Source organism: Paramisgurnus dabryanus, chromosome 7 (assembly GCF_030506205.2).
Source record: "Paramisgurnus dabryanus chromosome 7, PD_genome_1.1, whole genome shotgun sequence".
In the NCBI taxonomy this organism is placed as follows: Eukaryota; Metazoa; Chordata; class Actinopteri; order Cypriniformes; family Cobitidae; genus Paramisgurnus; species Paramisgurnus dabryanus.
The window spans coordinates 33,451,585-33,477,219 of record NC_133343.1 but is presented as its reverse complement, the minus strand read 5'-3'; the positions used below and the strand labels follow the sequence as shown (position 1 = coordinate 33,477,219).

General features: G+C 38.3%; 1 protein-coding gene across 10 annotated transcripts in view; it reads left to right on the top strand.

The window, feature by feature from the left end:
• ptprt (protein tyrosine phosphatase receptor type T) overlaps positions 1-25,635 on the top strand; it is a 320,643-nt gene that overhangs the window by 96,223 nt on the left and 198,785 nt on the right. For all 10 annotated transcript variants that reach the window (XM_065279615.1, XM_065279610.1, XM_065279609.1 and 7 more), the window contains exons 3-6: positions 7,479-7,750; positions 13,322-13,403; positions 16,988-17,103; positions 18,151-18,325. In XM_065279615.1, the coding sequence (XP_065135687.1) occupies positions 7,479-7,750; positions 13,322-13,403; positions 16,988-17,103; positions 18,151-18,325 (645 nt within the window). The remainder of the gene's footprint in view (positions 1-7,478; positions 7,751-13,321; positions 13,404-16,987; positions 17,104-18,150; positions 18,326-25,635) is intronic.

The following is a 25,635-nucleotide window of genomic DNA, read 5'->3' as shown; positions in this document are numbered from 1 at the left end:
CCTTGTTGAGGTGGGATTTAACATGTTAAATGTGTGAAATGGGTCAAAGCACAGATCTGCCATTCTCATGAGACTTCATGAAGAGTATATACTGTATGTGTTTTTTAAGGGATGGCCCATCTGTAGTTTAGGGTTGGGGGGAAGTATATCAGACATGCGTCATCTTTCATTCCCAGCTGCTATATAGCAAACTATTGCAGCTGATGCATCACTATTGCATTGCTTTAAAATGATAAGGCTGTTAGTAGTAGTAATTTAATAGCAATATAGAGAGAAGATGGTGGGCAAATGACTAACATTATTACTTTTGATACATTTTCTGCTTTTGTTTATAAAATCACAAATATTTAAATAAATGTGCAAGGCCATGGTATCAAGGTTATATTTTCACAGAATGTTTTTTTACATTAGGAAAGGTTTGTGTCAAAAACACAGAAATGATTTGTACGCATTTGAACGAAGTGAATCATACAAAAAACAGTAATGAAACTCTGCCCCTAACCCCAACATCACAGGGGCAAAAAAAAGTTTAACAAAAACTTACAAATGTGTTTGTACGAATATGAATAAGCCACCTTGTTAAATACATATAGACGGTTTCAGCAGTAACGACATAAACAAAAGTTTTTCGTGGAACCAACATAACTTCCGGTAATCTTCCGCAAAGAAACAATAACAACAGATACCTTTTAAAAGTAGTTTATTTCTGATAACGAGCAAAATAAATAATACATACATTACCTTAATTAAAATATATAGCTAAATATATCAAAAAAAAAATAGGCTTTATGCCCACCTGCACTACGTCCTGAACTTCAGCCAGCTCCTTGTGTCCTGTCTGCCATTATTGGACAAACTGATTAATCCAGGTGTGTCTGATTCTTGTTATTGTGACTACTGAGGTCAGGCACACCTGGATTAATAAGTTTGTCCAATAATGGAAGACAGGAAACAAGGAGCTGGCTGAAGTTCAGGAAGTAGTGCAGCTGGGTGTAAAGCCTATTGGGCTAACGTTGCTGTGTAAAATTAATGTATACAATGTTAACTACAGATTAGCTGCCAAACCTTCCTTCGCATAGCGGTGATCCATGATCGCCTTCTCCCCTCGTCTTTAGGAAACCAAAACATTTATTATTTTTGAAAAGGTATTCAGTTTAGCCACTAATCAGATAGTCCGACCATTAAACAGAAATCGAAAGTTAACTTTTGTCCAGACGGGTAACAGCGACAACACGCATGCATCTGACAAAAGCATCAATACGAATTGCTACGAGATTGCGTTGGTAAGCAACTAGCATTAAAGTCCTCATGTAAGTCTTTAAAGCTGTCAATCATTTAAATATTAAATTCAGTTGAATTAATAACATGATTTAAGTCAATTAATTTACACTGCAAAATATGATTTTCTAGAAAAGATTTCCTTAGTATTTATGTCTTGTTTTCAGTAAACATATCTAAAAATTCTTAAATTAAGATGCTTTGTCTTGATGAGCAAAACGATCTAGAAGAAAATAAGTATAGTTTTTAGACCAAAAATATAAAATTTAAAGGGATAGTTCACCAAAAAATGAAAATTCTGTCATCATCTACTCACTCTTGTGTTGTTACAAACCTGTATAAATTTTTGTTCTAAGTAACACAAAGGAATATTTTTTGAGAAATGTTTGTAACAAAACCGTTTGTGTCACTTCCATAGTAGGATAAAAGAATACTATGAAAGTAAATGGGGTCCACAAACGGTTTGGTTACAAACATTTCTTAAAATATCTTCCCTTGTGTTCATCACAACAAAGACATTTATGCGGGTTTGTAATAACATATAATTGAGTAAATGATGAAACAATTTTCATTTTTGGGTGAACTATCCCTTTAAGTGATTTTGTGCATAAAACAAGCAAAAAAAAAAATCTGCCAATAGGGTAAGCAAATTTTTTCTTGAATTTAGTGTTTACGAAAAATTATCAAGATGTTTTGCTTACCCCATTGGCAGATTGTTTTCTTGTTTTATGCACAAAATCACTTAAATTTGATATTTTTGGTCTTAAGACTAGACTTACTTTCATGTCTCGTTTTGCTTATCAAGAAAAAGCATCTTAATTTAAGAATTTTTTGATTATTTTTAGGACAAACATGTCATCTTTTGAGACAATGTAGTGACGAAACATGCTTTATAGAGCAGTTTGTCCATTTAGGGCTAGCTGTAAACTGTTGTTCTACTAGTCGCCCTTTTTTCGAACCATTAGTCAACAAATCATTGGTGAACACTGTAGGTGCTTTGTGGACATCACTGCCCCTCCCTTCATGCTTTGCTTTAGGATCTCAATGAGAACTGAAAGAAAGGATGCATCTCTCTGATAAAGTGTTATTTTTGAAAAATGAGCGCACACAATGCCAAAAATTACTTTCTTACTTAGTATTTCTGTCTTGTTTTCAGTACAAATATCTAAAAATTCTTAAATCAAGATGCATTGTCTTGATGGGCAAAATGACCTAAAAAAAGAAGTCTAGTTTTTGTATAAATATGACAAAAATACTAAGTAAGAAAGTCATTTTTTGCAGTGCAGTATTCAATTTTGATCTCAAATTTTATATCTTTTATTATTTATTAATTTTTTTTTGTCCTGGTTTTTTGGAGGCCACACAAGCCGAAGCTCTTTATTCTCTTTATTCCAGTTTTCTCATTCAACGCATTGGCTTTTCCACAGTATGTAACAGATTAACGCCCATGGTTGGCTCAATGGTAAATAGGTGCTTTATTGTTTCTGGAATAAAACTGGCAGGCAGAAATGAGGAACGCGGTGACTTTATCATACCGAGCAGCAGAGGGCCCAAAGTAAAGGGACCTGCCATAATTGCATATTAAAGTGACAACTAAAAGAGTTTGCACTATTTGTCATGTGGGGATCACATTATGATGGCGAGAATGTGACATTTAGTGCAAAGAGCTCCCCGTGGAAATACTCAGGGGGAATAATGACTTTCGCCGGCAAGGCCTGCGAGTGCTTCGCGGCCCCACGCAGAACAATCCACTCTGACGAAATGAGTCGAAATTGCCGCACGCGGGCCGGGCGCCTCCGTGATTGATGTGAATGGCACGTCTTACTTCGACAGGCTCTTAGACGTTTAAACCAATAAATCCCAAAAATCGAGGGCGTTTAGAAATAAACGTAACATCTCTTTAGGTTAATGCAGGGTTGACAGCTGTCAGCTAAGCTTCACTGATGTGATGGGTGTACAGTAAGTGGCCCCTAGGTTTGTAGAAAAACAGTAATAGATTGATCTCACCATTGTTTGCCTGTCTCAAAAACGTGGTTGATGTCAACGACATGAAATCACTTGCAGGGTAAATGGCGTAAAACTTCTGTGAAAGTCTATTTTGTTGCCTGCACGTTTGCTGATAGCCTAGAAGACTCGTATTGCTATCGATTTTAGAAGATGAGATCGTCAAAGTGCACTGTTTTACTCCACAACCCGTTTTGATATCGTTCCACATTGATCCGTTTTTATCCCGCTGTTGTAAGAAAACAAATTATTATCCAAATAGTTTTCTTGATGGAAATATTCGCCCTTGAGGAATCTCAAAAGTTATATATCTTAGTATCTCTCTAAATTATTATTCACCTTGTTTCTTAGATCTCATTAGTAAATGAAATGAACATTTCAAAAAAAGCAGTCCGATGCATTAGGACTACATGAAGTAATTGGGGATTATCATTGAGACAATCGACAGGCTACGCATTTTTAATCAGTTTTCCTTTGAGAGCGTCCGCATTTTATTTTCTTCAATAGACTAAAAACGTGATGTAAACATTAATTCCCAAGTTCCACAGCAAGACTGTGCCAATCACAGTCATATTTGTATAATTGTCATGGTTGTGCGGACTGATTTGTCAAGAGTGTTTTAAGCATCCCACCTGGAATAAATAATATTGAATTATTTATCATAAAACCATTACATCCAATTTCACTTTGGATCCGCTCAAGACAGCGTAATCTACTGAAGCATCCATGGTGAGTCAGTGATGTGATTGAAGACGCTGGCCTGATTGCTTGTTTGTGAGTTTTTGGTCTAAATTACCACTTGGTTCAAAGGCCTCCCTTCGCCCGAACATATTGGCAATCATTAACAGTGGGAATCTATAGCTGTCTGCTCAGAATACCTGATGAAAAAATGCAAGTGGGCAGAATATGAGATGCAATCATGCGAGTTCACTATCGGCGCTCTGTTTAGGGGCCTTCGCCAGATTGGATCAGTGTGCCGAAATGATTGGCCTCATCCTGAAGCCCGAGGTTGATTTGATTGATAGACGCAATGAGTCTGGTGCTTGTGGTCATGTCTTAGATAATATATGTGATGAATAGGGTTATGTGGCGATGCCCACCTCGCAAATGATGCATTGTGATGTAGAACAGCGAGGGTGTCGGGAAAAAATGTGGGATTTTGAATTTGACACGTGTAGGTAAAGTTTTACAAAACCTTACCGTGGGTTCACACCAGCCGCGTTTGAGGCGTCAAATTTGCATGTACCGCGTCTAGTTTTCCGCTTGAACATTTTGAGTTTAATCGCTTCATTCGCACGTGAAATTCTAGTCATCAAGACATGTGGCGCGTTTTTCCGCCAAAGTTCAAATTTTTCAACTTGCGCGTTTGCCATGGTAACGCTCAATTCGCGCTATTCGAGTGAACTAGACGCACGAATGAGGCGGAATCGCATCTATCGCACCATGCTAAACGCCTCATTCGCACCGTGAGTTGCCTTTACCGCGGCTGGTGTGAACGCAGCATTAGATCTTAGCATGTAGCTTCTGAAATTGTAGCACAATCACCATCCCATAAACGGTCTGTAATTACTATTGAAACACTAACATTGATATTAATTCTGTTGAATAGCCATGATTTTGATTGATAACCAGGCTGTCACCTTTGTTAAGTCCAAAACTGTTTTCCCAAAAGTTAATGGATTCAATTCCATTGTGGATTTTATTTTAAATAACTCTGAATTAATTATAATAATTTATCATAAAATTGGCACCTCTGAGCCTTTAATTGCTTTCCCCGTGGAAAGTGAATGATTGTCACCTTCTCCAAGAAAAAAAATCATGATTTTCGTATCCTGTAAAGCCCCACTCGTACAATACTTTCATTATATTCTCTTTCTAGTGCAGGGTTGCTTTTAGTATTAACTTTTACCAAACCACTTGTACGTCTGTAAGATAGCACATTGTCTCATAAAAGTGAAGTAAAAAATATCATGTTCAAGAATTTTAATTCCATAAATGGTGTATCAACAATTTTATAGCAGACAGTTACCAGTTATACTGGTCTGGGAAGCAAACTGCTTACTGGGACACAAAAAAAACATGAATGTGGTGGTTTTGATTATTTAAATGACAGTGATGTTAGTAATGTGTGAAAAAAATGAAAAACAGATATAAGATCATCAAAATATCTTCAATAAGCTCTATGCACCCCAATGCTATTTTAAAATCCTTAAACATTTTAAATTTTGGACTCTTGCTTGGACCTGAATGCGCGCTGCATGGACTCCTTAGTACCTGAACTTGTAATACTTGCGACTCTGACATTTGCTTGCACTAGAGAGGTTGTTAGGCACGCAAAGGGTTAAAACCAGTGAGTTGTTTGTTCCCACTCCCTGGCACGCAGGAAATTTTATAGCGCCTGGACTTATTGACACGGATGGATTAATGGCATTAGTTTTAAGAAGGGTGTGATCATGACAGTGTTGCCCTTGCTTCTTTTTTGTCCACCAGTCCAAAAAGTGACTTGTCATAAATAAGTAAAAAATGAACAAACAAATAAGTGAGTAAACTACTGCCCAGCCCCCCCCCGATACTATCATAGAGACAGAGCGCAGTTATGCTTATTTGAATACCACGCCCACCGGGGGGGACAATCCAACCGTCTCCATTGACTTTGTATTGCGAGAGGCCGCCTCCTTGTCATTTCTGGCTTATAACAAAAACAGAATAATGCCTAAAAGCTGCCGTGTGACAAGATGTACAGCTGACAAGCCAAGAAACACAGAAATACGTTTTTATAAGCTGTCGAGCCGTAAAAACCCAGCCTTTAAGGAGAAAAAAGTGGATCGCCGACTACGTTTTCATCTAGTGGGCGCAGTTCTACTAATAGTAGTACTATGAAAAGTTGCCTGTTTCCACTTTTGTGTCTTTAACCGATTTATTCCTAAAATGCCTAAAACCTATGTTATTCTATGATAAATACCCTTATCTCCTGAGGGTTTTCAGAAAAAATACTAAGAATTGTCAACGTCTACCAAAAACTTAACATCTAAGCCTCTTTAGCATTTAGAAACATGAAATAAAAGTAACCGGCGGTAGAAGTAATGTTTCGGCGTGGAGCATCAGGCACAAATGGAAACAGTGAACTTATTTCTGTGTTTTTTGGCTTGTTAGCTGTACATATTGTCACACAGCAGCTTTTAGGCATTATTCTGTTTTTTGTTAAAAGCCAGAAATGACAAGGAGGCAGCCTCCCGCAATACAAAGTCAATGGATACAGATGGATTGTTTCCCCCCCAGTGGGCGTGGTCTCTATGTATCGGCGATCTTACAGCCTAACGATAGGACGATCTCAAAATGGGGCATATTGCCCAACACTAATCGGTATTGGGCTATATCAGTCTGAATCCATGGAAAATGTAATATGGGTTCATCTCTAGTATAATTTTTTTAACAATCGTACGTTTTTCACTTTGTACAAATTTATATGAATTAGCCAACTTGTACAAAATGTACGAATTCCTGTGAGATCAGGTTATAAACTCTCAATTTGTTTTGTTTTTGTTGAAAACAAGTTTAGCAAACAAAAAACGTATTATCTTATAGGTCATTTTGCTTCTGAAGTAAATGTATCTTGACTTTTTTAGATAGCAATTTTTAGATACTTGTACTAGAAAACAAGACAGAAATACCAAGAAAACAATTTTGCAGTGAACATAATAACATCCACTTTAATAAGCACTATTGTGGGGAAATATGTTGCAAACTATATTTCTGTTACAAACATCAACCTCCTCAGTGAGTGTTTTTCTATTACTTACTCTGTAAAGCCGTGGCCTCCAACATGGTGCCCGTGGTGCCCGCACAGAGTCTGTGAGTTTCCCGCAAAAGCACATTCTATTAATAGCCTCGATTTTAATATTTATTTACTACATATTTTTTCTATTAGCTTGGCTTCGTTTATGTATGTTAACATTTTAAACATGATAAACCATATCAACAGGTAAAATAAAAATCAACAAGTAAAACAAATGTTTTCAGTAAACTAGCCCTCCCGATTGTTTTATCCATTGTGGTAGCCCTTGCTCACAAAAACATTGGAGACCTCCGCTGTAAAGTAATAAAGTAATTAACTATTGCGTCTTTTTTACTAATTCTAATCGGCTCTTTCTGTACTGTATAGTATTGTAAAGTTTCTGTTCACCTTTGTCCCGCAGGTTCTTTTATGATTGTGAACGCATCTGGTCGAGCATCAGGTCAGAAGGCGCACCTGCTCCTCCCCACGCTAAAAGAAAATGACACCCACTGCATTGATTTCCACTACTCCCTGTCCAGCCGCGATGGGACTAGTCCAGGAACCCTCAACGTCTACATTAAGGTGGACGGAGGGCCGCAGGGGAACCCCATCTGGAACGCCTCGGCCCCGGTCACCGAAGGTTGGGTGAAAGCCGAACTGGCCATCAGCACCTTTTGGCCAAACTCCTACCAGGTAAGAAAAGTTTTAATCCCACCTGTAAGTACACTATGAGTGTACGTAGTTGATGACTCTGAGATGTTTCTGAAGTTCAAAATGGCACTAGCAAGGTCCAATATGTTGGGTTCGATCCCAAGAGAAACAAATAGTGCCATGAAAAAAAGCATTTGAAAACTTTAAAAGGTTCCTATGGCTCAATTGGTGGAGCATTAAGATCAACGGTCATGGATTTGGTCCTAAGAAATAAAAATACTTATAAAATGTATACTTTAAATGTCGCTTTGAATAAAATGTCAATGTAATGTATGCAAATGCAGTAAAATCTGTCACGATCCTGGCAGCTTTCATGTATTTTTGTGTCTTGTTTATTGTGACAGGATCGTGGCATTGCTCCCTGTGTTATGATGTCTTGTGGGAGATCTAGATTGACCTCAGTTGTGTGTGCCATGTGTTTCCCAGTTTTGAGTGTGGCCCTGCCCCCTTGTTATCTAATTAATGAGTCATTATTAGTTACTCCTCTTACCTGTTTACCTTGATTAGTTTCTTTATTTAATCTCCTAGTGTTTTCAGCCTTGTGCTCGTTCATTGTCTTCAGTACTTTGGTTATGTTTGTCATGTTAAGTTTTGTCTTGTTTGCTCCCTCGAGGGCTTTATGTTATTTATTAAAACTCATTTTGTTGAGAGCTGCCTGCGCTTGGGTTCTTTACCTGCATAACCTGACAGAATGAACGAGCCATTCATGAACCCAGCGGGCAGCTCTGTTTTGGTTCCTGTCAAGCGTCTATGTCCTCGTCGGCCTGTTCCTGGCCTGAGTCTTGTGTTCCTGGTCTGTGTGTCTCAAGAGGGAGTTACTGGTCGGAGTAGCTCGAGTGGGAATTCTGTGCCGAAGAGCCTCAAGAGGGTGTTCCTGCACGGTGAGCCTTGAGAGGATGTCCTGAGTCGAAGAGTCACGAGGGTGTGCTCCTGTCTGGAGAGGCACAAGAGTTTGTGCGCGCTCGGGGAGCCACGAGGGTGTGTGCTCGGTCGGTGAACCTCGAAGGTTCGTTGCCGGACGGAGAGCCTCCTGAGATTTTTGGTCAGAGACCTTCAAGAGTATGTCCTGGATCAGAGACTCTCTAAAGTGTTCCATGTCAGAGCAGTGGGATGTGTCCGAAGTCCGCGAGTTCCAGGTCATGCTTCATATTTGGAGTCCAACTGTTTGTGGGAAATCGTCAGTTCCCTTCTTGTCTTGGGACTCCGTTGCAAGCTATGTCTAGTTCCCTGACTTTTTGGACTTTCCCTGTTGCTTTTAATTTTGTTCATGTATGTGACTTTTTTATTGTGTTTCCTGGGGAACGCCAGGAGGCGTTCATTAAGAGGGGGGTAATGTCACGATCCTGGCAGCTTTCATGTATTTTTGTGTCTTGTTTATTGTGACAGGATCGTGGCATTGCTCCCTGTGTTATGATGTCTTGTGGGAGATCTAGATTGACCTCAGTTGTGTGTGCCATGTGTTTCCCAGTTTTGAGTGTGGCCCTGCCCCCTTGTTATCTAATTAATGAGTCATTATTAGTTACTCCTCTTACCTGTTTACCTTGATTAGTTTCTTTATTTAATCTCCTAGTGTTTTCAGCCTTGTGCTCGTTCATTGTCTTCAGTGTCTTCAGTACTTTGGTTATGTTTGTCATGTTAAGTTTTGTCTTGTTTGCTCCCTCGAGGGCTTTATGTTATTTATTAAAACTCATTTTGTTGAGAGCTGCCTGCGCTTGGGTTCTTTACCTGCATAACCTGACAAAAATCCTTGCATTTAATGCATTAGATAAAAAAATCAATAATAAGATATTCAGAAAAGCTAAATTAATAAAAATTAAAGTGCTTAAGATTTAATATCCACCATCTAAACCAGTTCTAGACCACAACCAGACCAGCATAAACCAACTACGGTTGTTTTAGCCAGGTGAACATCCATGGGAGGCAGCAAAATGTATTGTACAGCCAATTTTGGTCCGTTGGCCACAGAAATGGACTAAACTAGTTTATTTTCTGTCGTGTATTTCGGGTGATGGCACCAATTGAGTCTCAGAGTGGGGCAGTGGATTGCTCTCGGCTTCAATTATCATCGCAATCACTGTTGCCTAATCTCACCTACAAATGGCTTTGGTGAATACGCTTTTAGCCGCTAATTTTAGATCCATCTTTTTGCTTATTATCGTTCATGCTCACTCTCTCTTTTTCTCATTTTTTTTTTTTTAAAGTCATTACCTCTTTGTGCCCAGGCTCTCACTCACACTTACTCTGCCGCTCGGTCTGTCTATAGATTCACGGGTCAATCTGCGCAGTAAAATACACTCATAAGATTAGCCGTGTAATTGAATTAACTAATGAGGAAAACAAATATTTAGCCTGTGCCGGGAATACTGGGATCCTCTCTGCAAGCAGCAGTCTAATATTTGCTAAAGCCAATATTTGCTTTGGGCATCTGTTTGACCAGCAGGCAATTTCAAAGCGGATGTGCACATGTGTGTTTGACTTTATATGTCTGCATCTGGGGGAATCTTGAAAAACATGTCAAATTTAATACCTAAAATGAATTTGTTAATAATAATGCAGTGATATTATTTAAAATAAGAGATATTTACATTAAGCAGTTGCTTTTATCACAATAAGAATGCCTAATTTTTGTTGTTTTGATATTTTATACTTAAGCATTTATTTTTCACCCTAAATTGTCATTACTGTAATGGGTCCATATGTTTCACTTCTTTTTATCAGACTATTCATTATTGTTATCATTAGTTGGGATGTAATACAAATAATCCCCCAATGGAAAACAATGTAATGGCCCTAAAAATAGACTTCTGTTTAAAAATTCAGCAAACTTTTCTTATTTCTGATTTTAAGGTGAGATATGACCTGATGGGTTTTCAACATGTGTGCTTGCTCAAAAATGTTATTTTCAACCCAGCATTGAGTCTAAAGGGGATAAGGCGTTTGGGTTGTAATTTTTTAAGTTTTTTAAGGGGCGTATACACCAAAACATGGATGAAAACAACAGGCGGATGCCAAATGTTGGCCCCTTCCAGCGTTTCTGCTTTGGTTGCTGTGATACTTCTGTTTTCTTCTGGTTGTTGTGTTTTTTGCCCCACCCCTCCTTCACTGTGATTGGACGGCTGAGTTAAAAGTGACATTGACGAGCTGAGCGTTTCATCCAAAAGTTGAATTTTTTCAAGCCAACTGCGGGTGTTTTGGAAAAGTGTGGCGCCTCCATTAGCAACAATTGAAAACATATTCCGGCCGCAGGCGGGTGTACACGCCCCTAACTAGGGATGCATTACGATTAATCGTGATTAATCTATAGCAGAATAAAAGTTTTTGTTTTCATCATATGTGTGTGAACTGTGTATAATAACTTTGTATAGATAAATGCACACACATGCATGTATATATTTAAGAAATGTTTACATGTGTATATACATTTGTATATTTATGTATAATTTATATCATATATAAATATAAATACTTAATATATAAATATATATTTTTTTTCTTTAAATTATACATGCATGTGTGCATATTTATAAATATAAATAATTATTATACAGTTCACACGCATATATAATGTAAACCAAAACTTTTATTCTGCTATAGATTAATCACGATTAATCATTATGCATCCCTACCCATAACCCATTGTTGTGTTAGATAAAGATTTTCTCTGTTAATATAACCCAATGGCTGGGTTTGTCCTTTTTTGACCCAACGTTGGGTGGAAAATAACCCAGCATTTTTCCTACCGCATCCAATTTTTCTCAGAGATGACTGTCTTTGCTCATTTTCTGTCTGCTAGTTTCTCGTTTATTATCACAGGAAGCCATTTGAAGTTTTTAAAAACGTTCACTTCTCTTGCTGTGTTGAACATAATAAATTGGCTATTAAATATCAAGGACTAATATCTGCCAAACTATCTGTCCCCGGCATCATAAAATATACAGAAAAAATATAACCCACTGGGAGTTTGATTAGAGCAACGAATTTGCCGGATAAGTGGCCAATTTTGCCAAAATGAATCTCTAGGTTAATTGACTTGTTTCCTGCAGTGGCACATTTGAAAACGTAGGGTGCCGCTTTCAATGTGACAGCGTTTAAAGGGTACAGACTTATGATATGCAAAAAAGGCAAATGAAGTCTCTTTTTGAACTTGTGATGGTACATTTTAAAAGTGGTCCTTTTTGAATGTGCAATGACAGTGTGATCATTTGAGTCGGTCATGATGATGTGAATGAATTATGAATACAGCAGTGCCCTTGAGCTGGGGCTTGGCTGATTAAATGACCATGTTAAAGAAAATGCACACAGAAATGAAAATTCTGTCATCGTTTACTCAACCTGTGTCATTACCAACCAATCCCAAAATGCTTTACAGAATGTTTAGACTGCTGTTTTCTCTGAAATGAAAGCGTATAGTGACCACGGCCTGTCAAATGCATCAAACATATAAGAATCATTAAAGCACTTTGTATCAATTGTGCTATTCTTCAAGTCTTACGAAGCCATACCTGTACAATAGCTTTGTAGGCAGAATTAAAGAGATAATATAGTGTAGTATAGTTTAGTATAATATAGTATAGTATAGTATAATTTAATTATAATTTCTGTCATTATTTACAGGGGCATCCAAACTCAGTACTGGAGGGCCAGTGTTGCTTTCAGGTCCGAGTTTGGGTACCACTGATCAAAAAAAATTCTGAACAAAGTTTTACCCTCTTGTAGCGAAAATATGGTTGGAACTGAGATTAGGAGAGTAGGTGTCAGTCCTGCATCTTGACTCATTTCTGGGCTCTTTTGGGGAAGTAAAGTTCATCCTTTGCACAGGTGTTGGTGTGTGGCTCTAAGAGAGAGAGAAAGAGAGAGCGAGAGACCACCGATCAGACCACACACGTCTGTGCCACATGGCATGTAAGCTGTGCCAGCCCCATAAAGTAAAAGGGGGAGAGGGGTTTGTGTATGTGAAATTTCTTGCATAGTATCAAAAAAGATAAATTTTTATCCTTCAAAATTTTTGAATTTGAATTTTTCCTTCAAAGTATGGATGCCAAAATTATCAAAATATCGCATATCATTTGCACATCTCAGTGGTCTGCAATAACCACAAATGTTTGTGTGGTAAAAATTTGATGTGGATGCAGACAGCAAAGAGACCGGCGAGACAGAGAGAGTGATTTACATTTACACTTATTCATTTGGTGAATGCTTTTATCCAACATGACTTACAAATGAGAGAGCATCTAACACACAAATCTGCTGTTGACCAGTATTCAAACTAAATGTGCTTGAGCTGATGTCCTTTAAAATAAATTAGTCTTGGATTGATATTTTCTTTTAAATGCAATGACAGTCATTGCCTTTTAAGTGTAGCATTAATATAGTTATTTTTGGGGTGACAATGTGCAGATAACCCGGCTAGGCAAACTTCTTTTATTTATAAAATCTTGCAAGGATTTCTCCTGTTGACTTTACAAATCTGAATCTTTCACTAAATCTTGAAGGTTACAATAATATGCTTTTAGAACTGACCTGACTTTGGATTCTTCTCTTGCTTTGTTTCAGGTGATTTTTGAGGCAGTTTCTGTCCAGGGACATCCTGGGTTCATTGCGGTAGATGAGATCCATGTTTTGGCCCACCCTTGCCGTAAGTCTGCACACACACACAATGTGACTGCTTGCTTTCACATTTGTGACTACACTGCAGGAGTTCAGTCTGTCAGCTACTGTGAAAACCACTTCATGTGGATCAAGAGTTGGACAAAGATGGAAGAGAAAAGAACAGCAAACATGCAGGTCCACTGAGAGCCTGCCGAATCCGAGTGATAACTTCAAATCTAATTGGTTTTTCGTGTGTCATTTGAAACACGCATATAACTAGGGATATACTGATGTATTGCGGTAGATGATATATTGCTGAAATATGGGCAATATTTGGCATTTTTATTCTTTGCATTGGACGATAAATCTTTCTAACTTTGGACCCTATGGCGTCATTTTCCGTCATGAAAATGTTTCCGCCATTTTGAATTATTTGTAAAACCTACTTTTGCGAACTCATCCTAGAGCTGTTGCCCGATTGCCACAAAAATCAGTATGTAGCATCTACAGACACTCAAGACAAAAAGTTATAGGAATTCGTGTTGATTCGTCAATCCGTTTCCGTAAACCACAAATTTTACGTAGAGCGCAAAAAAATGGATTTAAGGCTGTATCTTCGCCAAACTTAAGCCTATTGAAACGACACTTGGTACTTGTGATGCCAGTCAGGAACTGAGGGGGCATGCCCAGTTTCATTGCAGCGCCACCTAGTGGTAAGACGAATGTTTTACACGTGTATAACTTACTTTGGCTGCATTCGACATATTTTCACGGGACTTGTTTCCTTGAAGTCCTGAATAGTTGCCGAGTGCAACAATACCAAACATTCCAGAATTCGCCTTACGGTTAGCCCTGCGCAGCAAAACATCTCTGCAAGCATTATTCCGATCGACTTGAAAACACCATAGGAAGAACATTACATTACCTTCTGAACAAAAAACTCTATTGGCGTTATATTAAAATTTTCTTCAGAAATGGCCGAAAATAGCAAAAAAACGTTTTTTTTGTGGTTTTTACACATAAATGGTTATAACTCCGCAATGAAATGTAATTTTGTTCACCAGATTTGATACGCTGATGTATGATTAGAGTCTGAGGCCACACAAATTTTTGAAATTGAACAAAACCTTTGATATCAAGCAAGCCCTATGGTCGTACAACTGTTTCTTCGCTTAACTAAAGTGTATAGTCATGAAACTAGCTAGATGTAACACAGTCATGACATGAGGTTGCATGCACAATTTTGCCATAGCGCCACCTAGCGAATGGCTATTTTCTGTAATGCCGCGATTATCCACTCGATAAGTGCACTTACCCAATTTTTTAAGAAACTGAAGGTAAAATAGTTATTTAAATTTTAAAAGTTATTTACTAATGTGTATTTTTTGATAATCATTCTGAATCTGATCTCTAACAATATTCCTTCACAAAAATGCAATTATTTCAACTTTTTGCTAAAAAAATGTATTTTTAAAGAAAAATACCCATATTTAACCTCTCGACGTGCACTAGCTCGCCGACGGAAAGACGTCAGTTTTTTTAATGCTGCTAACAATATATATATTTATTACACGGCTCTCTGGAATGCTTGATTCTGATTGGTCAGTTAAGACATTTGCAGGTTCGTTCTTTTCAAATAATAACCGCTCCAAATTAATAACGCATAGCCGGACTACTTGCACGAGTAAAATCGCTCCGCCCCAATAAAGATCAATAAGATCTTTATCAGTTTGGCGCCATCTTGTGACAAACACTGGACAACCACGACAAGACACAGACAGCTTACTGAGACTGAACTTGACAAAATAGAGCATGACAGCTACGAAGCCAACACACACAAAAATACAGAATGGGGATTAAAACTTCTCAAAGACTGGCTAAAAGAGAAAAATGGAGACAGACAAGTATGAAGCAGAGGATCTTATAATAAGGTATTACGATCATTTTATGCATCTGTGCAAAGTTTCGCGGAAGGATAAAAATGTTAATTTAAAACAAATATGCCAATAAAATGTTTAAAATTCATATTCATGTCCAGTTTTTTTTCTTATGTGGCAAGTAGCCGTGTAATAAGCGGGATAATGTAGAGGCAGCCGGTAGTTATTGGGAAATAAGCCCCTTCAGTGTGATACAAGACCCTCCGCTTCGCGTCCGGTCCAGATCACACTGTCGGGGCTTATTTCCCGATAACTACCGGCTGCCTCTACATTATCCCTTACATAGCCTACTGTGTACAAACAACAATAATAATAACACTACTATACATCGTTTAAAAGGTCTAAGGGTTTAGCATCAGTGTATGGTGTCCGTTTTGAGATTAAATTGCTCTAGCATCATAAATATAGTATTTTATTACAGAAATATAAACTGACTCCTTACCTTTGTGCTGGTATAAGGAACGCAAATCGAATCCAGTCTGTTTCAGATGTGTGAATAACCCATAAAAACTCTCCAACAAAGTACATCCAATGACCATTTTTGTCCACAAATGCGTATAATCCGTGAAATATGGATATATTTTCCATTGTTTACATCAGATTTCAGATGCACGTCTTGTAATAGATTATAATATACAATCTGAGGACTATTTACATCGTAACACTTGTATATGAGATCACACTCGCGTTCAAAACCAGCGCTCAAACTTGATTGTACAAGTAGGCGGGAGTATAATACATAACATCCAAACAGCGCTGTCAAATATCGTGACGTCATCTGACTCGCGCGTTCCTCCAATGACTTCATGGAAAATATTGATAGACAGAACGTGTAGCCAATTAGAACACGAATTCAACAATCTTTGTGTGAAGCTTTATTTTCTGGTGTGGATACGGCATTTTATACGCTTATATAAGGATAAAGAATAAAAAGAACGAACGTGTATGCATGTAAACAAAAGACTTTTATTTTGTGGCTGACTGGCACTTAGAAAAGGCACTAGTCTTACAAAAACTCTTGCAAGAACCTCATTTTTGGGTCTATTGACTTCAAACGTGAAATATAACTTCTTTAGACTTGTGGCTTTGGCCTCATTGCATTTCTAGGTTTCACACATATATTTATCATTAAGATTTTTAGTGTTAAAAAAGATGTTATGCAAAATTTTTTTTATTACAATGTACTTCAGCCTCTCTAACTTTTTAAATTTTTATCTTAAAATAATTTTGAAACATGGAAAACGAAGCTCAATGTGTCTTCTATCTAATAATACCACAGTTATGCTAATACTATAAATGGTTTAGTAAAAACAGCCCTTTTAGTGAAAGTAGGTATTTTCATGGTTTCGGGCCAGAATGGGGGTGCTTTTCAAGAGGTTTATACGCAGAGAAAAAAAATATAGATAGGACACATTCGGCCTCGCCTACTGCTTTTCACCTACTATATATTATAGAAGTAGGCTGTTTCGGGCGCAGCCTCAGTGAATAAATGATGACAGAATTTATTTGATAGCATTATCCATTTACATATGATACTTTTGCTTTGTTATTTTGCTATGCAGTGCAATAAGATTAATGCAGTTTTAATTATGGCTTAAGTGGCTAAGTACTGTTTTACAATCTAATGTTGTAATTTCAGCAATTTGTTTAGTGACACAATGTGTTTTACATATACTTTTGTTTTGTTTGCTAGGCAAGACACCACATTTTTTGCGACTGCAGAATGTGGAGGTAAACGTGGGGCAGAATGCCACCTTCCAGTGTATTGCTGGAGGCAAATGGTCACAGCATGACAAACTCTGGCTTCAGGTAAGTCACGCAGTGTGTTTGTCTATCATTTGCACACCATTAGCATTTTAGGGTCCTGACCCTCAATCCCAAGAAGAATGACTTGTCGAAACGTAACAACTTTGTCAGCAAAATTTCTAAGCCAGTTTTTGCAAAGTCTTGGATGAAAATGTGTTTTTCCTTTGGCTAAAACTTGAAGCATCTATTTGTCCTGTTACATAGCTTTGAGACATGAAGATAGAGAAAAAAAATTCTGTGCAAAAGCCCTAAAAAAGTGTTTTGTATGGCTTAAGTGATAGCGGTGTATATCTGTCTTAATGTGGCACTAACTTTCCTCCATATTTATTGTGTTTCGGTAACTGCATCCAGTCAGAGATGGACACAAATAAAATACAAAATAATGTGTGTAGGAAATGTACAAAATATCTTCATGGAAAATGATCTTTACTTAATATCCTAATGATTTTTGGCATAAAAATCCATAATTTTAACTCATACAATGTATTCTTGGCTATGTTAGATGTTAGAAAACTTTAATGTCCCCGAAGGGCAATTTGTTGTACAGTACAGGCATGACGACACATAATCCACAACCAAACATTTAAACAGACATCTACAGGGCTATTTATCCAACCCATCAATAAATAAGTACAATAAAAAATAAAAAAAGTATATTGCACAGGGTCATATATATATAAAATAAGCATTAAAAAATTCATCGTACAGCCCCCTACACCTTATTTAATTGGGTTATTGCCATAGGAATAAATGAGTGTTTTGCTCGGTTAGTTCTAACATTGGGGTATCTATATCTGCGACCGGAAGGAAGCAGCTTGAGTTCCACGAAAAGTGGATGGGATATGTCCATGCTCACCTTATCTGCCTTCTGTACCAATCTAGTTAGATATAGTTGGTACAGATCTACCTGTTGCTTACCTATAATTTTTCCACATGCTTTAACAATCCTCCCCAATTTTTTGTAGGCTATTGCTACAAATATACCCATTCGACGTATGACTGGTCTTGTTGTCCAGGGTAACATATATTTAATGTTTGTCTATCTTTCAGCAATGGAACGGAAAAGACACGTCTCTCATGGTGACCCGAGTTGTGAACCATCGGCGTTTCTCGGCCACCGTCAGCGTAATGGACACATCGCAGCGGAGCACCAGTCGCTATCGCTGCGTCATACGATCTGACGGCGGATCTGGGGTTTCCAACTACGCCGAGCTCAGCGTCAAAGGTGCCGATTCGTTCATATTCCCTTAACGACTATTCATTTAAAATGCTATTTATAATGGCTTAATGTTGTTTTCTGCTTCGGCAGCTTATAAGCGTGCAGAAAATCCATTAAAGTTTACCCGGGGTTTGTGCACATTATAGCGACTCAGATTTCATAAATGTGGCCTGATGTTCAGGGACATTGGCTCACCAATGCTGGCGCAAACATTGAGAGATTCTCGCCAATGCACATACACAGAGAAAGCAAACACGGCCCAAAATACCACATCAAGCGTCAGCAGCAGGATTTCTCTGAATCATTACACACAGAACCTTCATTATTTCAGCTAGCATTGCTAACAACCAGTATGAAGCTCTTAATTCACTCTCTCTAGTGAAGCTCTAACTGTACCCCATTATCTGAAGAAACAGAGAGATTGTACCACTTAAGGAGACGAGAAAAACAGAAATGACTAAAAGCGTTGGTACCCGCCCTGCACAGCGCTAGTTGTTTGTTAGCATGTAGCGCAGTCGCCAAACTTAAGTGGAAAGCAAACATCTGTTTGGCTTTGTTCCTCTTGTGATGTACCATACCCAAAATCACCTTGCATACCAGAGAACACACATCTGGATCTTATCTATGTATTTCTTTATCTGTTATCATTCTTTTTCTTTGTTTTTTGAATAGCCAGAAGTTGACCTGTTGGGCCAGCAAAGCAATATTTTCAGGAAACTCTGGAATGGTTTACTTTTAGTCCTCTGAATTTTAAAATTGTATAGAAGAAAGCATGTGGTTTCAAATATCACAAGGACTCAAAATATCATTTGAAAAAAAAAACTGAATTGTTGAAACGGGCTGTAAAAAGTTTAAGATAAACACTTTTCAATACTTCAGGCAGAAGTGCTGTTGATATCACACCGGGTGTACCCAGCATGACGGCGACTCTAAAGATGCTGTACTTTGCAGGTGATTTAGCATTGCTGTTGGTCTCGGAGTGAGCACTGCGGGACAGTTTCAACTTCTGTTACTGCTCTGTAAGACCTGCTTATGACCATAATGGTGGATGAAAAAATGTATATAATAGAAAAACCTCCAGAAGCATGTAACAACCTCACCGTATAAGGGAAATAAAGACTATATAATCATCACTTGCAAAAAAAGAAAACAATTTATTGATATTCGATAGTAGTGATCAATATTCAATAATAGTCGTTTATATTTAATAATGAACTTTCGTTATCGATAGTTTGGTCTGTGAAGTCACTTAACCACCGCTCTTTTGTAACAGCATGAGCTGCATGTTTATACAGCACACAGCACAGAGCAGTCGGAGTTACATGACAACGCGATGCACCGCAATGATTGACAGGACGATGGAGGAGGCTAAAGCGCAATGTTTATTAATAAAAGTTTAATTTCATTTTTTTTATTAGTGACTTTGTCTTGGTTTGGAGTAGATGGCGGTGGGTAGGGGTAAGCGATATGGAAAAAATATCATATCACGATTGGTTTAGGCAAAATCACGACTCTTTTTCATGTTATTTTTTAAAGACTATTTTGCCATTACTGAGTTTTAATACAGCCACACTAATGCCCCCATTTAAAATGCAGTCCTACAAGGTAGCAAATATATGCACGGGAAGTGCACGGACAGTATGTGTACAACAGCGCATGTGCAAAAAAAAATATTGAGACAGGACACTCCACTACAAACAATAACATAAAGGAAATAAACACAAACACTATCGTTTTCTATTCTTTTATTTTCAATTCTTCCAATAATAACTGAAAGCTGGGGAGCATTTTCATTTGTTTTCTTGATGTTTGTTCTAAACTTTGCTTGCAATGGTGGATAAATATTGTGGATCGGCTACTTTTCTTCACTTCCTATATTTTTATGTACTGTAAATGTTGCAAATCAGTGCTGCCCTGATGGCTTGGTAAAGTAATAATTTGAATAAGAAATCATTTGTATTGCATATGTGTCGGAACACGGCCATCCGCGCTTAGCCATGGTCGGTATACTTTGAAAGCGGATAAAAGGTATACACGGCCCTTACCTCACCTTCATGTAGCGCGCCCCTTGTTTATGTAGGCATGAATCACGACACAACGATGTTTCCGAAAAAGTGGAACGTGGAGACATTTTAATAGTTCACGATCAAATATCGTCATATCACACACCCCTAGCGGTGAGCAAGTGAAGTCACATACCAAATATTTGATACCAGTGTTGTAGTCAAGTCCAACCCGAGTCCGGGTCAAGACCAGAGATCAAGTGTCGAGTCTGAGTCCAGATAAAGCTGGATGTGGACTCAGTCTTGACTCAGACTCGACACTTGATCTGTGGTCTTGACTTAGACTTCAGCTGGACTCGACTAAAACACAGATCAGTTATTGACTAATATCGACTATTCGATTAGTGTTGCAGCCCTAGACCAATCCCTTCTTTATAGTATTAGTTTGTGTTTACAAACACAAGAGGTGTCACATAAATTGATGTACAGTGTGTTTCTTTGAGCGGATGCATTTGTTGCTTTATCTGCCATCTGGCCATACTCAGCATGCTCAGGGATGGGTAGCATTGTCCTGCAGGCCGTGATTGGCCGATGGCTACTGGACCCTCAGGTGTTCAGAAGTTCCTGGGAATGCAGAGGTGCGCAAAAGCTTCTGTAGCCTTAGTATGCGATTTGGAGCCAACAGAGAGGTGATGTATAACATCATTTCCCTCGGGAAATGAATAAAGTGCTGGGCAATATGCTGCAGAGCAAAGGCATGCTAAATGAAATATACATTAAATAATGCGTGTGGTGCCAGGGATTTGGTCCGGGGGGGGGGGGCATATATGACAGGAATGGCACTTTTCCAGACAGACGCTGAAAATTAATAAAGAGAGTTTTGCTGGGGGTGGAACTTTTTATGTTTGCTGGGCTGTAAAGGCCAAAATGTATGCCCCAGTGTGACTACATCTGCAGACTCAGTGGGCCTTAAAGGGACACTTCACCCATTGGCATTAAGCTTTGTATAGTTAGAACCCCAGTCATGTTTTTGAATGGCCGTGCATCATTTCCTCAGTTGCCGCTAAGACAGGAGAAATACGGATTTCAGTGCTGCACTTCCTTCTTCCAATGATGTAAAAATCATCTTTTTTTATCATTGAAAGCAGGAAGTCCAATATCTTTATTGAGGGGGTGAGACTACAAACACCCCTTTTCTCGGTCAAATAGGCACCAAATTCGAAATGTATGTTACATTTCGACTACAAATATGACACACTTTCAATAAAGATTCATGTTTCTACGGGTGAAATGCTCCTTTAAAGCTTTCTATCGTCATTACGTCATATTTGAGAAGGCTTGAGTGTGTTTTAGCTAAAATATTCAGATGAACGTTTACATGTGTTCGCAAGAAGTGGTGAAAATTTACATGTGGTATAGGTTTCATAATTGGGCGTGTAAAATGGCTCTACAGTGCCACCTACAAAAATTCAAGGAAACAGCATCCCTGTTATGTTAAACGTACAGCTACGAAATTTGGTGGGATCATCTATCACCCCCAGACCTTCAAAAAGTCTCTTGGAGCTAAGTTCTAAACCCCACAGGAAGTACATTTTTTAATTTGTACTTTAACAAACTCCTCCTAGAAATTTAAGCTGAAGGTATACTAGGGCCATCTGTGTAAGCACGCCGTCTGCCTTAATTTTTAAATGTACTGAAAATGTCAAGAATCAGTGCTGCCCTGACGGCCTGGTAGAGTAATAATTTAAATAAGAAATAATTTTTCGTCATGAAACAGGAAGTTGTTGTAATTCAGGCTTTCAATGTCCGACCTGCCCCAAACTTCACATGTTTGATAAGAGTTATGCCCTGAATACATTAACTTGCCAATAGTCAGTTACAGTCAAAGCGCCACCTGCTGGCTGTAGCAAATGACATGTTTTACTGCTGTTAGAGATGTAACCAGATGAAACAAGCTATTTATTGTAGAGGAGGCAGCTTTGAAAACATTATTTTTTAAGACAGTGTTGGGTAATAGCAAATTACCACAATTTTAATGCCATGCCATGAAAACTGCGCTTAAAGATATCCTTTCCAGCATGTGAAAATGTGATTTAAAGGGTTTTTGAAGTTGAAATACTCTTTGGTTAGACTGCAGAAATAAAGCAAACACTGAAGGAAGAGTAAAAACTGCTGGTGTGTCTGAACTGTAAGTACTGCCCGCTGCATTCTCAATCCACTATAAAGGTGTCAGCTAGTGAATGTATGAGTGTGTTTGGAGACTGAGGGAGTGTGTGGGAGAAACACATACTGGGAGAGATTAAAAGGGTGAGTTTTATAAATGGGGTGCTCACGGAGGGGTGCAGGGGTCATTAATAACCACCGGCTGATGGAAAAGAAATGGATAGAGAAAGAGAGAGGGAGAGAGAGAGAGGTTATGCTGGTATGAAGGAATATGTAAAAGTCCATTTCCACATCTCTTTGTATTATTTTTTTGTGTATTTGATTTTTTCTTTAATCTTGCCTTGTAAATATATTTAAATTGTTGGGTTGCTTTCGTGCTCCCAGAATAATTGAATAGTTTCATTCATTATTTAAACATTAGGGGGATGAAGTGGCATAACTGCAGGCAGTGCATTTGGGGATCGGCAAGCGATTGTCCAAAGTACTCAGAAAGAGAATTGAGCAATAAAATTAACTGGTTAATCTTCAGACTGCTTCTTTGAGCAAAAGCAAGGGTAACAGGTTAATGTGGATACAATAGCTCAGAGACTACAGCGTTGGGTCAAAAAGGGACATCCATGGGGTTAAATTATTTTCAACAACCCAGCCTAGGCTAAATTACAACCCAGCGTTGGGTCAAAAAGGGCCAAGCACAGCATGCTGGGTTGTAATTTAACCTAGGCTGGGTTGTTGAAAATAATCCAGTATTTTTAAGAGTAACAGTGACTTTTTAACAGAAAAATGTTTAGGAAGCCGCTGACTTTAGTCTCCATTTGCATTCTATTGAATCTCATTGCTGTCTCTGAGAAACGATTGAGGCATTAAAGAGATTTTCTTAGTGATTTTTCTCTCCTATTAGCTGCCGTGTGTGTATACTTGGTTTCTATCTGAATGCACATTTGCGAAAATAATCATCTTCATCTGTTCACATTATCACAGCTCTTTCTTTTTCACTGCCATCCCTGTTTGCTTTATTTCTAATTCAACCCTCTGTAGTGTCAAACCTCTCCTGTGTTTCATATTTAATGTATGCTAATCTGTGTTAAGTAATATTCATCCTGACAGTCATTTCACTCACTTTTGTCCTCTCACAATCTCACCCTGATGCAATTTTTACTCAAAACCCTTTGTGCTTTATTATCCCATTCATACACATTTGCATCATGCTGAGAGAGAGAGAGAGAGAGAGAGAGAGAGAGAGAGAGAGAGAGAGAGAGAGAGAGAGAGAGAGAGAGAGAGAGAGAGAGAGCGAGCGAGAGAATTTTTTAGAATTTAAATACTCCTTTAATAGAACAATTTCAAATATTCACAATAATTTTACAGACTTACACAAAAGAATAAATATTATTGTATAAAAACAATAAAATTCTTATTTCTTTTTTTTAAAAAGGAAGCAGCAAATTATCATCAGCATCTACTGTACAGAGAACCTCATTGATCCCCCAAATGCACATGAAAACCTCTACACATTTCACCATTTTATAATAGGCGTGCTCTATTCTAAGCCGAGCCGCCACCAAACCTTTGAAAATCATCAACACATCCAAAGAACCCTGTCCTGACAACTTATTTTTTCTAGATTTCCAAATAGCAAGTTTTGCTGTACCAGACAAAAAATTCAATAAAGTCAACTGACTTTTCCTTTTTTCTGTATACCTTGGACCATATATGAACAATTCAAGAGAAAAGGCCTCACCAATGTCAATGAACCATTGGGATAAAAATGAAAACAAATCATTTAATCGAGAACACTGTACAAATAAATGAAAAACTGTTTCAGCATCTGTACAGAAGGGACAACCCACCCCTACAGAAGGATCAATGTGCACCACGTATCTGTTTGTGGCTATCGCCCCATGGACAATCCTCCACTGAAGATCACCTGTCCTTTTATCAATTGGGCGTTTGTATAAAGACCGCCAGCATCCTCTAGGGGAAGAATCAGTTCCAAAGAACTCAGTCCATTTTGTTAAAGGAAGTCCACTCAAAAAGTTAGCATTAGATGCCTTCACACAAGAAATATAAAGGGCTTTTTTTCCTACTTCCTCAAAAACTCCAAGCTCTGGGGTTTTAAACGACAAAAGACACTTCTCATCCTCTTGCCATTCTCCCACCGCAATAGTGACATCAAGAGAGGGAAAAATATAAGGAGCCCCCTTTCTCCATTGATCCAATGCTACAGAATCATTTGTCAAAGTCTTATGATCTATATGCAAAGCATGAAATATTTCAGAAGTAGCTTGTTTCAGCAACCGCAAAGACTTCACCCCAGTCCTTTTACTCAACTCCTCCAGGCTTAGTGTCAAAATATGTCCCAACTTTGTACATCCAGCAGCAATTAAAACTGCACGTAGACTAGGACCAGACATAAGTCTTGATGGTAAAAAGTCATTGAGAAAAATTGGCTCTTCAAAAAGCCATAATCCAGCATGTGTATCAGCTGTACGTGAAATAGAGAACACCTTCCATGCTTCCAAAACTGACTTATAGAAAGGTGTAAGATTCACACGATCCTCACCCTGGAGCTCCATTAAGAACAGATGCTTGTCCAATCCCATACTCCTGACTCGCCTAAGGAGAACAGAAGCCGTCTCTAGCCATGCTACATCCGTGTGATACAATAGTCTCTGAGCTGTTTGTAACCGGAAGGCCATAATTCTGGATCTGATGTCTATCAACCCTTGACCTCCCTCTTGAACAGGAAGATATAAAGCAGCAGCACGAGTCCAATGTTGCCCAGACCAAAAAAAATTCACCAGTTTTCTTTGAATGTCCTCAATAAGTCCAACAGGTGGCTGTAAAACAGTTACTTTATGCCACAAGGTAGAAGCAACCAAATTATTGGTCACTAAAATCCTTCCCCTATAGGACAACTGACGTAGCAACCATGTCCATTTAGACAACTTGCTGCACACTTTCTCCAAAATACCCTCCCAATTTAACTTTTGATAGTCATCTGACCCCAAATAAACCCCCAACAATTTAAGTCCCTCTCTGCCCCACTTAAGATCTCCAGGTAACTTTGGGAGACTCGCTAATTCCCTTTTACCAGCCCAAAACGCCTCACTTTTAGCCCAGTTCACTTTAGCTGATGAAGCTTTCTCATAAAGA